The sequence below is a fragment of the Dinoponera quadriceps genome, unplaced genomic scaffold, assembly GCF_001313825.1.
Source record: "Dinoponera quadriceps isolate SergipeBrazil2010 unplaced genomic scaffold, ASM131382v1 scaffold399, whole genome shotgun sequence".
Classification (NCBI taxonomy): Eukaryota; Metazoa; Arthropoda; class Insecta; order Hymenoptera; family Formicidae; genus Dinoponera; species Dinoponera quadriceps.
This window is the reverse complement of record NW_014554512.1, coordinates 602,402-619,163: the sequence shown is the minus strand read 5'-3', so window position 1 is coordinate 619,163 and position 16,762 is coordinate 602,402. Positions and strand designations below refer to the sequence as shown.

General features: G+C 46.2%; 1 protein-coding gene across 12 annotated transcripts in view; it reads right to left on the bottom strand.

Annotated features, from left to right (window-relative positions):
- Positions 1 to 16,762, bottom strand: part of LOC106751716 (peripheral plasma membrane protein CASK) — a 200,519-nt gene that overhangs the window by 158,199 nt on the left and 25,558 nt on the right. For 10 of the 12 annotated variants that reach the window (XM_014632750.1, XM_014632748.1, XM_014632747.1 and 7 more), the window contains 6 exons: positions 16,349 to 16,420; positions 9,828 to 10,003; positions 9,484 to 9,606; positions 8,363 to 8,552; positions 7,612 to 7,733; positions 5,294 to 5,473 (listed from right to left, as the gene is read on the bottom strand). In XM_014632750.1, coding sequence (XP_014488236.1) covers positions 5,294 to 5,473; positions 7,612 to 7,733; positions 8,363 to 8,552; positions 9,484 to 9,606; positions 9,828 to 10,003; positions 16,349 to 16,420 — 863 coding nt within the window. The remainder of the gene's footprint in view (positions 1 to 5,293; positions 5,474 to 7,611; positions 7,734 to 8,362; positions 8,553 to 9,483; positions 9,607 to 9,827; positions 10,004 to 16,348; positions 16,421 to 16,762) is intronic. The other 2 variants (XM_014632749.1, XM_014632754.1) reach the window with 2 other exon arrangements.

Genomic DNA, 16,762 nt, shown 5'->3' with positions numbered 1-16,762 from the left:
GTAGAAGTCGTCAAGAATAATGCCCGGCACTCTACGTGTTATCGCAGAGTCTCGGAGAAATCACCGAAGTTCCGTTGTCTTCGATTCGAGCGCGACGCCTCTCTGGAGAAGAGCGTGGATATGAAATTCCATCGATCCCGAATGAAACGCAAACCGATCAGACGCACGTGGAGGTCGTCTCGCGTCGTTAGAAACCGAGGACAACGTTGTTAATCGTATCACCAAGGTACGACGTAATTACCAGTTCTTACAACCGTGTTTTATGACGTATCTTCTTGGCGTAATTATGGAGCAGCGTGCGCATACCAGAGGACGATCTGTATCTACAACAATTTGTCCGGAAAGGAGGAAAAAGCAAATATTCGCAGAACAAGAAACGCAATGTAATTGTGAAATAACACAATGCGACATTAGAGAGTCGCGGACATTAATGACTGTCAAGCGAGACGGCGCTAAGCTGAGATCAGGCGCGATGAAGCCTTCAAACGCGCTCAGCGTCGTCGTTATTTTCTCCGGCGGCGTGCACGCGCGAGCGAGCGACTCTGCCGAGCGAGTATCGCGCGGACCCCGGGGTATCAACAGTTCCGCTTAAATCCCACGAGGCAGAGCACGAGTGGTAGTAGGTGTACCCGACTAAAGTACGCCTATCCCGAAGCCAGGCTAAATCTGATTACGTCGAAAACGTCGCTGCCAAGCAACCGTGTGCCGGCAGGCGAGTCAACCGAGTCGACGATCATTCGATTAGCGAGCAACTCGAGCGACCTGGAGCGCGAGACGGCCGAGCCCGCGAGAACGGCGGACGTGATCGTGAATGGAGAAGATCAGCGGACGAGCGTGGGCCGATAATCTCCGGCCTGCGGCCTATTTTCAGAATAGTCGTTCAATCAGGTGGAGGAGTGACGCAACGCACGTTGAAATGGGGAAGGTCGATCCGCTGACGCGGCACACTCTGACACGACGCACGAACCAGCAGCAGCGGGTGTTATCACACCCCGACGCGTATCACAAAAAGGTTACACACACACACACACACACGGGAGCCAGCGCGCTTGCGATTCGACGGCGGCGGCGTTGCGGCGCGACGCGGCGCGGCGTGCCGCCGCGAGTATAGTGGAGGCAGCGTTACGCTCGCGAGAGGTCGGGTCAGAGCTGACTACACCACCGGCTGTTTACGGATCGCGCGCGGCGCGAGCACCTCTTCGCGCGCGCGACTCGCGGCGACGGAGCAGCCGCCGCTGGAGGAGACGGTGGAGGCGGCGCCGGTCGCGGCCGAGCGAAACACGTCTTCACACGTCGTCACCGGGTTGCGTGAGCGGCGAGCCTCCGCACCACGTGCTTCACGGCGCGATCGGCGAGATGCGAGTCCGCGAGGAGGCCTTCCACGAGAAACTTGTGTCTGTGTGTGTGTGTGCCTGCGTATGTGTGTGTGCGCGCGTCCGTGGTTCTGTGTGTGTGTATGTGTGTGTGTGTGTGTGAGTGCAAAGGGGTGCGGAACGCGTCGCTCGCGATCTACGTTCTGCGGCATACTAGCTCTCCTGCCCTGACGCCCACCCCCCGACCGGCTTCAGCGGCGACCCCTCCCGCGACCCCTCGGGCCACCCGCCGTACGTCAGTTCCTTCCTTTCGCCCTCCACCTCTTCCTCTCTCTCTCTCTCTCGCTCGCCATGCCGCCCCCGCATCGACGGACCGACCGTTTCGCAGTACCGTCAGCGCCGGTAGCTGCCACCACTGGACGGGGTTGCGTACGGTGCCGGACGATACGGCGCCAATCAATCGTGATCCACTTTCAACCCTCCGGCGGATACTTTCTTCCGGCTCGTGCCGTCCCTTCAGCCTGGCCGAGTGGCTCCCTTAAGAAGTGTCCCCCGCGCTCTGCCCATCACTCTCCGCTTTTATGGGCTCCTTCAGTGCTCGATGGCGCCGGTGCGCGCGTTACGAAGTACTACAAGTTGCCCGAGAGACTTAACCGCTGCTTCCTCAGCCGAGAGTGGTGGAGATGTAATCTCGCAGGATCGTATTTGAACGCGCCGCATCGCGAGAAACGAAGTCGACGCTTCCCCGCTGAGTAACGAGGTTTGCGCGCGCGCTAAGCAAACGTTCATTGCGCGCACGCATGCACTCACGAACGCACTCACGCATCGCTGCTTTCCCCCGAAAAAAAAATCGGATTTCCTATCTCTCGGAAACAAGCGCCTCGTACAGATACCGTTGTCCGCCCGACTATTCAATACCGTTTCTATTCATTGAGAAAGCGTATTGCCAGCGGTGCTCCGAAGAAGGAGGTGTAGACAATACGAGGGGAAACAGCGCGGACAAAGCAGAAGGGAGAATAAAGTTGGTGGGACACGAAGTCGGGGAGGAACGAGTGTAACGTATTAGAGCTTCCAACGACTTTCGATCCCGTCATATTATTGGCTCGACTTGAGAAAACGGGGACGATGATTAAATTTCGCTCACGCGGGATAATGCACCGAGGTACGTCGTAATTACCGGTTCCTGCAGCCATGTTTGATGACATATCTTCGCGGCGTAATTATTCAGCGGCGTGCATATCAGAGAGAGCATCTGCGATCTATAATCGTTTTTGTTCAGTGGAAGCAAAATCAAATATTCACGGAATAAGAAATTTCATGTAATTTTCAAGTTCCTATTTATGTTTCACACAAGCTAAAAGCCACGTTGCAAACTTCGTTTATTTCCCAAATTGTAACAAGTTTCACCTCGCGCAGATTTACTCTATTCGTAAAATATAAAACAGATCGAAGCAGTTATTCTATACACATGCGTCGCATATATACGGTTAATACGAATTTATTTCGCGCACGTCCTTACGAATGCATTTTTCTCACGCGAGAAGTACGTTCGTTAAGCACGTACCGATTGATTTATCGTCGCGATTGCATTCGCGCGGTTATATCGCAATAGATGCATATGCATGCATTTTTATGGAATATAAGTCTCGAGCGCGCATCTCATCGATCTTCACGTTTTCCCAAAATATTAAGCGCATGCGCTAATCTTTTTCTTGGACGCTCGCCGTGATCGTGTGGGCGATGGATCAAGGGCTCTCCCGCCTTTCTCCAGCGTGCATTTTAATGCATCACAAGCGTTCTTTGATGGCTGGATGAATCGATTTTCCCGGCGCAATATTATTTCCCGTTAACGAAGCAACAAGTTCCACGTTTTTACGGATATCAATCGTTTACTCGGTTACCTTTTCATAAATCGTGCGGTGCAGGCTTGCAAGTTTCGGTCTTGTGTCAATTCCGGATCCGATTGTCGAGTTTCTACGTGGAACCACGTACGAGCACGCGGATTTAGAATGCGACGCGCACGGGACAACAATGCGATTGCGTCTCGCCGTGTCTATTTGCGCATTCAAAACTTGCAATACCCAACCGTGCCTTTGCCCACTGCCGAATTTGATATTCAACGCGCTGTCAAGCGGAATATGCGCGTAAAATCCGAAGCCGCGAGAAAAATGGCGCAAGTACGCGTGTGTTTATGTGCGCGTAATATACGGCGGGCAGTAACTTCGGCGCGCGCATGAATAGTGAATGTAACAGGCTGCCATGGCGAGACTAGCTTTATTTTTATTGTTCTCAGCTTTCTTCTATACGTGAAAAAGTTCCTGCTTATTTCCCATAATGCGGCGTGTCAGTCCGTGAACGCGTATCGTTAAAAATAATTCACGATGTATAGCATATTCCACAGCGTAATCTCTCGCGTCGCGCTATCAAGATTTATACATCGGTCCCTTGACGCGGCAGATGTGTGAGAAATAAATAATTGCCGCGTGTGAAATCTTAATGGGACAACACAGCGAGGCGAGAGCGAGCCTTAAAACTTCTTCCGAAACTACTAGTTCGCGTCTTCGAAGAGTAACAATGCCATCTTCTTTTCTCTTTTTCTTTTCTCACGAAGAACACATACGAAAGCAGCAGCTCGCTCGATCTAATTAAATGCATCTCGCGCCAGACGCTCTTTTATTTTTGTCCGTTCCACTTATGTCGCTAATCGAAGTAGGGCGCCACATCGATTTCGGCTGTATCCAGAGCGAGATGCCAAATATCTCGTGAAAGGACACAGCGGGGTTCTCCATCTCGAGACGCCGATCTAAAATAGGACCAGACAGAAACGCGGACGAAGCCGGTCGGTGGGATGCAAATAAATAACGAGCATCGCGCGTCAAGGATGAAGAAGGAATTAATAAGGCGCCTGGTAACGAGGATAGCTATCAGGACGCGGCAGATAGACCGATTAAATTGCTCCTCTTTCGTCTCCCACACACACACACACACACATGCATACACACACCACGGTTCCTGTCTCTTCTCTTTCCGCTCGTCTCCGCCGCATTTATCTTCCTCCTGCTGCAATTCTTTCCCTCCGTTCTCCCTCCCGACCGCCCTCTCTATCGCGTCCGCAGCAGCTACTACGGGATTTTTAACTGAGAATTTTAACGATCGACCTACATTTCCGCGCTCCATTTACGATGTATCCTAGGTAATGTCAAACACCGCGATAAATACACCGACCGGATCAGCGATATAGTCGTCGTAGGAACAAACAGCAACGATACCGCACGACTAGACGACTATCGGGATATATCCGTGGAAGTAGTTTGGCGAAAGATGCCATAAAAGTTATCCGATGTAAACATGAATCTCCTCTCGCGGATTTCACGATCCACTTGTTCTTGAATTCAGGAACCGAATGTGTCTGGCTGTCACGTATAACGCCAGCACGTTCACGTGTACAGATGTAATCGTATTTACGTAAAATTCAACGATGGATTGCAGCGATCCCCCTCTCGCGGTATTTTTATTGCGTCCTTTTAATGATATATCGTTACTCGTTTCCGCGAAAAAGAAGGAATGACGAGTATCATTCGCATCCGTTCCCATTCATATTTTTACAATCGTCGATCCTTATCAAAGATTGAATAAACCCCCAAACTTTGATATCCTTCTCCATAAATTAATGAACGGTGATGAGAAAAGTGCTGCAGAAGCGACTTGTCAAAGTTTGGCCGCTTCTTTTTAAGCTTTCGTTTTTGTGTAAGGGATAGGGTTTAATCCGTCGCTCCAATTTTTCGCACGAGTTTCAGCGATCGTCTTAATGATACAGACGCTTGTATAAAGTTTCCGTGTGTAAACACGTTCCAACGGAAGTTTATCCGAGATTACTTTGCGATAGTTTGCGATGTAAGCTAAAAGACTGGCTTTTACAAGGGTCAGTCGTTCATTTCGCTCGCGCTCCAGTTCCCGGCTTTAAATTATAACGTACTTACCCTCATATGCGGCTGGACCAATAAATCCTGAAGTTCTCGGAGATCGGCTCTATCGATATTTCGCACTGCTGAATGCTCCGCTTCCCGCAGGATCTCTTCAACATCGCGAGCACGTTGGGCCGCATCCGTTTGCGGTGCTCTGCACGGTGTTGGCATGCGACCTGAGATCCTGTCATAAAGCTGGAAATAAATAATATCAACAGTGAGGATCGTTGCTTTTTAATGTATACGATAGAATAATACATTATTTCAAATTTTAGATGTAGTTTCACGTCGCTTCCAAAATTTATTAGCAGACCGTCATATTCAATATCGTTTCTGAATCTTTAATGTCGTTAAAAAATTTACTAGGTAAATAAATGATAACAAGTTACCGCTTCAGATCGAAGAGTCAGCTACATAAGAAAAACCCGAGTTTCTTAATTTATTTCACTTTTTTCTTTCCAAATATTAATATTTACACAGATAATATATTTAATTGATAACCATTCTCATACCTTCTTCGGATAAAACCGTTCAATTAAAGCATCTTGCTGTTTTATTATTTTTGTTAAAGTTCTAAAACTTACGGTACTTCGCAAATGTTCGAAGAAAATTCAAACTTTATTAATATTTAAACTTTCCCACAACAGATACAATTTAATCTAGTTACAGTTCTTACTATAGTTTTCAATAAATATCCCAGCATAAAAACACACATTTCGTTCATATACATTTCGTACTTGAAATATCAAACAAGCACGATGTATAATAAAATGTTGCGATCATTAATAAGATTGGGAAATGATTACAATGTTATTAACCGACATTAAGATTGATACCGGGAGTGGGGCAATGGTTCATAAGCAATCCATGAGATGTCACATCACACGGTGAACGCTTAAATTCGTTAGCGCCGGCGCAAGTTTGTTTACATCGAACTTGGACATGCGACCCTGCTCTAACAGTCCGCAATACCATTTCACCGAATCGCATCGGTTTAATCACTAGGAGGTCCGTTGTTTCAAATAGATCACCGGCTAGCTCGGTGTTACCGATTAACATCAATTGACGTCTCTGTCGTACTTCTGTCTGCTAGACAGCGGGACAAGTCTGCCCGCGCACGTGTAGCATGGTCCTAGCACGTGACTTATACGACCACGTGACACTTCAGAAACTGCCGAAGGAGCGCGTTCAAATTGACGTGCATGTTGTCGCAATCATGCGATTCTTCGATCGTACGGGACATGTTATTTATCAGGACTCCACAGCGGCCATCTTGCAAGCCCGCAGGCAGCGCTTGCGTTTTCCCTCATAGGGGATGAGAGTGGGCGCTCGTTCCCGCGGGATACTCCAGGAGTGAACGATACGTGATCACCGAGCGGAGGGCCGGGAGTAGGTGGCTCCACTCTCAGTGGAAAAGCTCAAGCTTTGTGGCGGCGGAATTCAGCCGCGTGAAAAGGGAGCTTTCGAGATGACTGCCGATTCGTGTTACAGCGGGGTTGAAATGAGGGTAACAAGGCTCAAACGTTAGCGCAAGCGTGGCAAGGTAGGCGATCGTTACCCGCCGTCCTCGATAAGGGACAGACAGTACGGTCTGTTTTACCGTACGTGTGCCGTGAAGGCGTCCTCTCTGTTTGTTACTTGCAGTCGATTGCAGAAAGTCACGCTGCCGATGGGAATAAACAGCGCGAAAATAACTGGAGAAGAATTTGAGGAAAAATTCTCAACTCCGAAAATAGCCTGTCTGCGAAAAACTGTTGCGATAAAAGCAATCGCTTGGACGAATGAAACTGACGGCCGTTCTCATTCGAGCAAGTATCGATTTAATTTCACGGATGGTTAACACGATATGAATTGCGTTCACGTTAGTGAGATTTAACGCTGCATCGACATATTATTTGTTCCATTCGCCTGATATACGTTTAAACACGAGCACAACTCGCGTTTCGTTTATTCAAGCGATTTCTTTAGAAGTTTCATACATTTAGATTGTCACCTCTCCAGCGTTGCAGAATGGTTACTATGTGCGAATCAGAGGGGAAAAGCTGCTTGAAATCTTTCTAAATTAACTGTTAACGTTTGAACAAGTAATATTCTGTGACAAGCTGTGCGAAATTAAAAAAAAGCTCGTTACGGCTTGCAACACGAAGCCAGTTAAAAATAACGATTTCATTTGACAAGTGATATATTTCGAAAAAGTTTAACTATGAAAGTCTGAATTTTCTTCGATTATTGTGCTTGATATTTTCAAGACCCGGTTCTTTCGTTTATTTTAATTGATGCGGAATATTTTCTCACGTTCTTCTTTTGTTTTATCACAGATTACAAATAGATACCTCTAAGATAGCTCGAAGTCGATGATCGTCAACAGCATTGATAATTTCGGGGCGTAACAATCTACCGCTTTCTTGAAGAACCTCAATGTCATCCAGAGAATCCACGATTTCGGCTACAGCGCCTGTAACATGAAAACATATTAAATATTGTCTCTACAAAATGTCCTAACTCTAATATCCTTTCCATCCTTGATCGTGAAGACGATGGTACATACTATTTCATCATGCACTTGAAAGATAATCGGCAATACTCGTGCGATATACATATATATCTCGCGCAAAATTGCAAAGTTTCCAAATCGCGCGTCATCATCGATCCTATTGAAATAGTAAATTCCGAAGCACCTAAACGACAAGTTGGCTTGTATCATGTTATCATCGCATTCATCAATATGGAAATATCGCGAGCTATTGGGTGTATGAAGGACGCACCTAAATTTCCTACGAAGGGCGAAATGCGATCTTAGCAAAATGTAAGTTGTATCTTATTTATTGTCTGGATTTTTTTGCCACCAACACTGGAAATGTAGTTATTATTGTCTTCACAATAATAACTGAAATAAAACTCGAAATACTATGAAATAAAACTTGCGTTTGTCCTTTCTCGCGAATTAAATGTTTTTTCTGAGCACATACATGGTATATACGTATTACATATACATTGAAAGGAAAGCAATTTCACCCACGTCGCATTTTGTCGACCGTCGAGTGTATCCGATTAAATTCCATGGGTGCTCGCTTTTCCACGCACCTGTAGTTGTCACCTCGTCGTCCCCGACGTCGGAGAAATTGTCGCCATTAGCCTCTGAATATGGGGCGTGCCATTTCGACGAGGAGACGGCTGCTTTCACGGCGTCCTTCAATTTTCGCCTCGCATTGAATTTCTTAAGCTCTTCTATAGTCTCGCCTAAGTGTATACGGGCTGCACCCTTATCACGATCCTGCAAATTAAGATCCGTTCATTCGCGACCAAATGTACTGCAATCGGTCGTCGCTCACGACCAGCTGCATTTGCGACATTCAATTGTAGAAACTATCCGACATTCACGACGAATACCGATGACGCCCGGTTGTTTACCGTGAAGAAAATTCCGAAGAAAATGAGCAGCTTCATCGAGTGAGTGATATATAATTGAAATATTCTCCCTCGCGCGCAACAACATCGGCTCGTTTCCCTCTCACTCTTTCTCTCTCTCTCTCTTTCTCTCTAGTCGTGGCGAGAGAAGAAAGGTCGATTGTGCATGCTTCCACCAAGTCCTCCGGGGTTCGACGAACGTGTAACCGTGTAAAAAAACTCTAAGCAGTACAGCAGCGCGAGGTATACGCGGCTACAGTTATTTTCATTAACCGCCGGTGCTTTGCTCCTACTATAACGATCGATAGCCCAGTTGCACGTGTGCGTTGCATCGAAGAAGTATGGGGGTTGACTCCGCGAGTGTTGCTACCTTAGGTCACTGGCTAACTGTTTTGCACCACATAGGTAATATCCTCGCACCATATGGTGTGCGCGTGCGCACGCACATTCATCGGACATAATAACGGGGAACGAGGCCACGTGTACATATATATACACGGCGTAATTATAAAATAAATTCCCGATGTATACTATCACTGGCGATCGAACGGAAGCAGCCGCTACATCGATTATATCCCTATCAGGAGTTGCCAGCGTGACGTGGAGGAACGTCGGTCGTCACCGAGGAACGCGGCGAACGCCCACACGCGAACGATTATTATACAGCTCGGACGCGGAATCTCCCCCCTCCCCCCACTCTCTCTCTCTCTCTCTCTCTCTCTCTCTCCCTCTGTCTTCCTCTATCGGCCATCGTATGCAGATGATAAGGGCGCCGCGGATCGCGCCGCTTTACTTACTCTAAGCCACTTGTGGTTGAGAACCTCCTGGATGGTGATCCTATGATTTACGTCGGTCGTGAGCATTCTCTGTATGAGGTCTTTCGCCGGCTCGCTAATGGAATCCCAGAGTGGCGTCTCCATCTGCGAATTCAATTAAATCGGAATTACTACTCGCGGAGTGCGCGCTCGAAAGACGGACTCTCGGCTTGTGCGGAGCGCGCGCGAGCGAGCGAGCGGGCAAACGGTCGAAGCAGCGCGGCGAGCGTTATTAAGGAACTTCTTTTTTTTTCCACAACGTACTCGTCCGCGCAGACTAACAGCGTTAGGAAGCGGTCGTTGACTACGTGAGACAGGATCGTTACCTGCACCCGCCCTCGGCATATCGCTTCCCGTAGTCTGTCCCGGGAGCCGACGAATGGAAGTGTACCGGTTAGCAGAACGTGTAACAGCACCCCGGCTGACCAGACATCACCGGGTTTCCCGTATTGTCGCCGTTGAATCACTTCCGGCGCCATGAAGTGTGGACATCCGACACGACCTGCACGAGTACCAAGAGTATCGGTGAGCAAAAGGAGATGAAGCTGGGGGATCGGAAGCGAGGCGTGAGTGATTGTTCGGGAACTTCGCAGTCGATCGTTACGCGAAACGGGCCGCTCGCAACGCGAGCACCGGCCCGAGACCGCGAGATTTCTCCGCCGAAATGAGACATCCGCGTGCACGGATTCTCCCGGAGTCCCGCGCGGAGACTCTCCGACGATGTGTGTGCACGCGCGTGGCCAATAATCGGCGGTTCTTTCTCCGTCCGAATCGATCGTCCGTCTCTCTTTTTCTCTTTCTCGCGCGCGCGATGAGAGAGGATTCGGGCCGCGCTTCTATTTGCCGCCGTTATCGGGAACGTCGGATCGACTGGACGTATCAAGTGTAATTAATGACAAGGAACGAAACGTGTCAAACGTAAAGACTACTGCATTCCCCGAAGAAAAAAGAAATATATGGAAACAGACACACTCGTCACAAAATAGCTCCGAGCCTCCGCACGATATATNATATATATGTATATGGACGCAAACGTCTTTCACGGACGATAACCAACGTGCTCAACTTGCTTACTCTTTCAACAACCTATATTTATTAAGAATCGGTAAATGACACAGAAAGCGGCACGGGAGGGAATGTAGGTCACTGCACGTCGAAGAGTCTACATGGAAAAAGATGAGATGATCAAGGCTGTAAAGCAAAGACGACATAATCGCGATCGGGTACACCGTTAAACGCTAGAAAAGTTTTCGCTCAATTATTGTGTAACGCTCAGTACGTATGTAAAAAAGAATGTAGGAATCGCACGATGCATTACACGATGTATTATTTGCGCATATATATGATTATGTTAATCCGGTTGTTGCCTGGCAAAACGTGGAGAGAATTCCTTTCTGAAATATAATTCAATATGTATATGTAACGAGTATACGTTCCAATTTTTAATATTTAGTTACATTTTATATATAATCTACTAAATCACGTACCCTATATACATGTATGTATATGATCTACTATACATAGTTACATTATTCTATGTGATGAGCTCTTAACTATACTTGATCTAAATTTTCCGCTCATATATGAAAGAATGAATATTACTAGAACATACTGTACGAATATATATATTTCTATATATATATCTCACTGTATATAGGAAACAAATATACATATTTTTATCACAGTCCTATTCGTAAAAAGAGATTAGAATATATAAAGTAATTAAAATCTACAAAAGAGATACGACTTATATAGTTTCTTTTCTAATAGTAATTTAACTCCCGCAATATAGTGAGTCAAAGAAACTCGGAACCACCGATAATAAATGTAAATTAACCTTCAATAAAAAGAATTTTTCACGGAATGATATTGTTACATTAATTGTACTCTGCCGCAATTATTTCAATTAAAAGAATATATAGATGTAATTAATAACATATTCTCCGAAAAAAAAAAACATCACTTAATTTTATCTAAAAATTGTAGATAAACACACAAAAACGCGCGATACAGTAGTTTTTAGTCAAATATCTGAACAAAAGGTAGCATGGTGCTGGTGCAGAGGAAAACCGATGCAGTTATTTATGCGAGATGAATGCAGCGAATGAAATCAAGCTTAATATTCCACAGCAGGGCAGCGAATGTTTAATAAAAAAAAGGAAAAGTAGAACAAACTTTGACGGTGCCATAAACAGGTGTTAAACTACAGATACATTTAGAAATGAAAGGTTCCATGCGAGTTTCACCCAGCATGCAAAATGCCAGAATGTAAATTCAATGAACAGTACACGTTAAAGAACTAATACGCGCTAATGAAAGATACCAGCCATGGGCGAAGACATTTCAACTTCGTATTATTCGTCGTTTGTTGAGCAGTTATCTTGCGTAATTTCAATTATATGCTTTTCACTCAAAATAATGAGTTGGATAAACAAAGCGACGAGTTGATGACACGATGTACATTTTACGCATCAGTTATATTTTAAATATACCCGGCGTGACATATACGAGAGAGAACGGCTTGAGAAATTCCCGGGCAAATACGCGGAAAAAGTTGATTTCGAGTGAAACGCACTACACGAGCGTATACGCAATTTCGTCTATTTATAGAGGACACAGGGTGTCGAAGTAAAAATATTAATCGCGCGTAAACGCCGCGACAACAAAGACGAGACGCGGAGGAACATTCGTTTCGAAAAAAAATCTCAACTTCTGATACCAGTAAATCGTTTCCACCGATGTAACGGCGGTTGACAGTCGGACGATTTATTCGGTGGCCGACCTCTTGTCGCAATGCACTTTTCCGAATTTGTCGCGTAAGTTACCGCCGTAACTTATAACACAACGTTACCATAAATTCAGTTCCAGCAGAACCGGTGCAGGGTGGAACGACTCTGCGCCGCTGTATGTTTTGATAAATAAACACAGATTATGGGATGACTCTTCGTAAAATATGGTTCACCGGAACTTCGCGTTCGTACGACAGCAGAATAAAATCATGCTCGGCGGGCGATAAGATGCGTATCAGCATCGCCGAGTTTCATTTCAAATTAAAGCGAGCGAAGATTACACTTTTGCGCAACGCGGCTGGTGTATTGTGTTTCGCGGTCATGCGATACGTAGCAACTGTGTGGCAAGATGTGCACACCTGTCATTCCGGATTATCAAGTTTCGTAAGCGAACTGAAGAGATCGCCACTAAGACGATGCTATTCATAACGTAAGTTCTTTATCAAGGGATACCAGGTATGACACTTTCATAATAAATTGCTTGTCATGACGGCGCGACGAACGGTTGTAAAAAATGTCCGCTCTGAGAATATGCGAAATTGTGTTGCAGTCATCGTGACAGGCCGTTCGCAATTGTGTGATATATTATTTTAAGTCGACGGGATTATCGTGATGAAATTTCAAATGTATTTCAATTAGGAGACGCACGTTCGAGATCCGGCGCGTTAACGCGAATCGAATGGAATCACTACGTTCTGTCGTCTTTGTCTTTCTCATTCCGAGCGCATTTCGCGGGAACTCGCGACGAAGCATCGTCCCTCCCTTGACGCGCGGCGACCACTTTCAATTTGTCATCGGTAAATGATGAAAGACAAACACAAAGCGGCATACAAATAGACAGACACACACATACACACACATAGGCTAGTCTACCGCTACGAACAATGACGACATAGACAGGCCCAAATACGCGGGCAATTAGTCCACGAAACCAGACTCCAAACCAGATAAACCGATTGAAGGGTTTATTACGCGTAAACTGAAATGCAAAACCGTTGGAAGCCCGAAAGAATCACCGTCGGATGTAAGACAATGGATGCTCGTGCGCGCGAACGACGACCGTATTGTTTTCGACGAGGCATATCACGGTGCGCGTCTCGTTAATAATGCACGAAGAATAAATTCAATCGTTGCTCGAGTGACGTATATTGATTATGATATCAAGTAAACGTTGTTTGTTATGCAAATTTAGGACGACCAATTTGGGACAATATAATTTACTTTAGCGTGTCGCAAAAATAGAATAAAATCGGCCAGTTTTTAGTATTCGCTGCTTGTTGTAGAACGCTATTTTTCTCTTTGTGATTCGGTTCCCACCGCTTCGGACGTGCGAATATACTACGAGATGATGAGATATATATGTTATTCACAATAGATGATGAGATATATATGTTATTCACAATAGATGAATTAGGCCACCGGTCGAAATATATGGCGACGACGCGTTGTGGGTTCAATCGATTCGGCCAATGAGCGAAGATAGCGGCTAGAATGCATTGTGGGCGCTCACAAAGCAAATTCAGCCATTGTCGACGCTTGACTGTTGCAAATAACACATCCCCTCGATTTTTAGATTTTCAATATCCTCTTTGCGCGAGAGAAATAATGACCGATCGATATCCCACTGTCGAGGATCCGGTTGACCGCGGATAATGATCATCGGTTTCCAGCGTAAAAACTGAAAACTGCCAAGGCGAACTTTTTGATGGATTATGAATAATACGTTTTTATTGAAAACCCCTGACTCGCCGCCACACGGAAATGCGACGTTCGCTCGTCTGTCGGTTCGTTCGTTCCTCTGTTCGTTCGCTCGTAGGTACACACAGACCGCTCTCTCAGTTTCGCTTCGTACCGATGTCGATGAAACAAAGTAAACGTTAACGACGCGCCGTAACGAACCCTTCAATTCTGTCAGAAACCAAAAAAAAAAAAACTTATCCCAATCCTACAACGATGAAGCAGAGCTTGTGTCATTCGCGCGTTGCAAAACCAGACACGCGTACGACGGGGCGGGGTTTGGGGATACGGGGACAAGAGGAAGAAGTCGCTCTCTCACTCGCTTCCTCTCGACGGCACAACGAATATACCAAGATCTGTTACTACGCGACCTGCACAACGATATTACAAGAAATAACGCTATCGCACGTATGTCAAGTAGAGTGTCTATACAGACACTACACGTTCCCAAAACTAACATAACCGTACCACGCGGGGGTAGAGGATTTCGACTCGAACGAGAGTAACCCCGGAATGAGAATCCGGCCGGGGATCCGCTCGACGACGATCATCACGGTGCGCCACGTAAGTAGGCGCGTCGCTCGCAAAAATCAGCCGGAAATCACATTTTGCTCGCGCGAGGTACACGCCACGCGAATTATTGTTTCACCGTGCGACTCGAACTCGCCGTATCGAAGCTTCCGCATCCATATAGGTCAGGATGGGTCACGTAAAACGATCTGATCGAACTCGTGTTAACGAGCGTCGAAAGTAACGAGAGACGTGACGAATCGTTTGGAAGAAAAAAAAAGAAAAATGGATTGGAACGTGCGATTTCCCTGACTCCCGTCGACACGCTTATCTCCCGCCGTAACATTTCTCATCCTCGATTGCCTCTCGCGATACGGGGCGAGCGCGGATTACATGGAACACCCTATATACACGTGTGGCCTTGCGCCGTTGATGGAAACGGCTCTCAATAGTATTTTACGATCAGCGATGTGTAAAGAGCACGGCGTTACACACTCGAGGACGCGCGGAAGGAGTGTCCCCCTTTTAAGGAGACGCGATAATTTCTCGCTTCTACCCCCGATCGTGGTATACCGGTCGTTACGTAGATGTGGCAGGCATGTGGATACCGATATTGTCCTCCGTGTCGCTCACTAGCGAATCCTCGGCGTCGGTCAGGTCCTCAAAAGGGAAATTGCAGCTCGGGGAGATCAGCCCTATCGAAAGAACACAGAGAGAAAGGAGAAGGATTGTTACCGTCACGATAATCTCGCGCCGTCGAGCGGCTCCCTGACGCTTCACGGACGATAAGACGCTCTTTGTCGTCATCGCCGTTACTCGTAGAGGAAGACAGACCTGTGGCTGTTGTCGGAGGTGTCCTTGCTCTCATCAGAAATTCGAAATTGCGAGATTAAGAGGTTCTCTTTTTCTCCCTTTTTTTTCATTCTCTTTCTTTCTGGTGGTATGTGTGCGTCTCTACACTGGGTATGTAAGATGTTGAGCTTCGTTGGCGTTCCGCCAACGTCTGTATGCGTATTTCACTTGTTGTATCGTACAGAAAGTGGTATAATTTGCGTATAAACTTGTGTCAGTGCTACATAAAAGCCTGTTAAAAACTTCAGCTTGCTTTATTCCGTTCGTTTCGTAATTTTACGCAGATATGCAATTCGACGCAGCCATGGTGGACACGTAGCATTCGCTCTCCACCGGGCAATCACGGTTAACCGCTTGTACTTCCGTTAAAACGAGATTTCACAACGATCTTGACGATGTAATAAGAAAAATATGTTACGAAATAATTTTACGAATAATAATAAAAAGAACAAAACCGTCACGACGCTCGTGGACGTAAGAGCGGCGAATAATTGCCGAAAAAGGTAATAACAACGTTAGTAACGCGCTATTTCGTAAACATTTATTACTGAAGAGTCGTCTCTAGACTGATACATTAATGAAACCTAATGACAAATATATTATGTATGGTACGAGGGTGACAATCTCCGATCAATGAATTAGCCAAGTCAAAGTAAACATCCGAACGCGTAAAGCAAGCAAGCAAGCAGTGGCAGCTTCTAGAGTACAGTGACGTGAATATAGAGGAGGATAGAGTACACGGAACAGGTTAAAATGTAACATAATACAAAATGTGAGAAGGTGTGAATGTGGATGTAAGAAATGTGTACATGTGTTATATATATATGTGTGTGTGTGTGTGTGTGTGTGTGTGTGTGTGTGTGTGTGTGTGTGTGTGTGTATGTATATATATGTATATATATGGCGTGATGAGACAAGGCTCCTGCGGAAGTGATGATTAAAGGTTAGATCAGGCTTACCCTCGCTGTCGGCCTTCAAGTAGAGCTGCCCCTTTGGGCTCAGACACTGCCGATACTCGGTCGTGTAACATTCTGTATTCATTGAAACCAAATTTCAGGTTATCAGTGTGCGGTTAATCAAACGACGCGCTTTCCTCGCGTTGTCGCTGGCTAACTAACACAATTCCGCGAGAAAACGTTCACGGTGGTAAACTGTGCGATCGGTGCTCTCATCGGAGCATTTAGCCCGTCATTCTCCGCGAGACGACGGTGTCCCGCGCGAATCCCGGGTGGCGTACGAGCGCGTAGAACGAGAAGAATTCAGAGAAGAAGGCAACTTGAGAGGGAATTGTTAAAACGATTCGCTTGATTATGAATTAAACCGCGTTACCGGAAACCCTTTATCTATGGAAGAATGATTCAAGCAGATAGCAG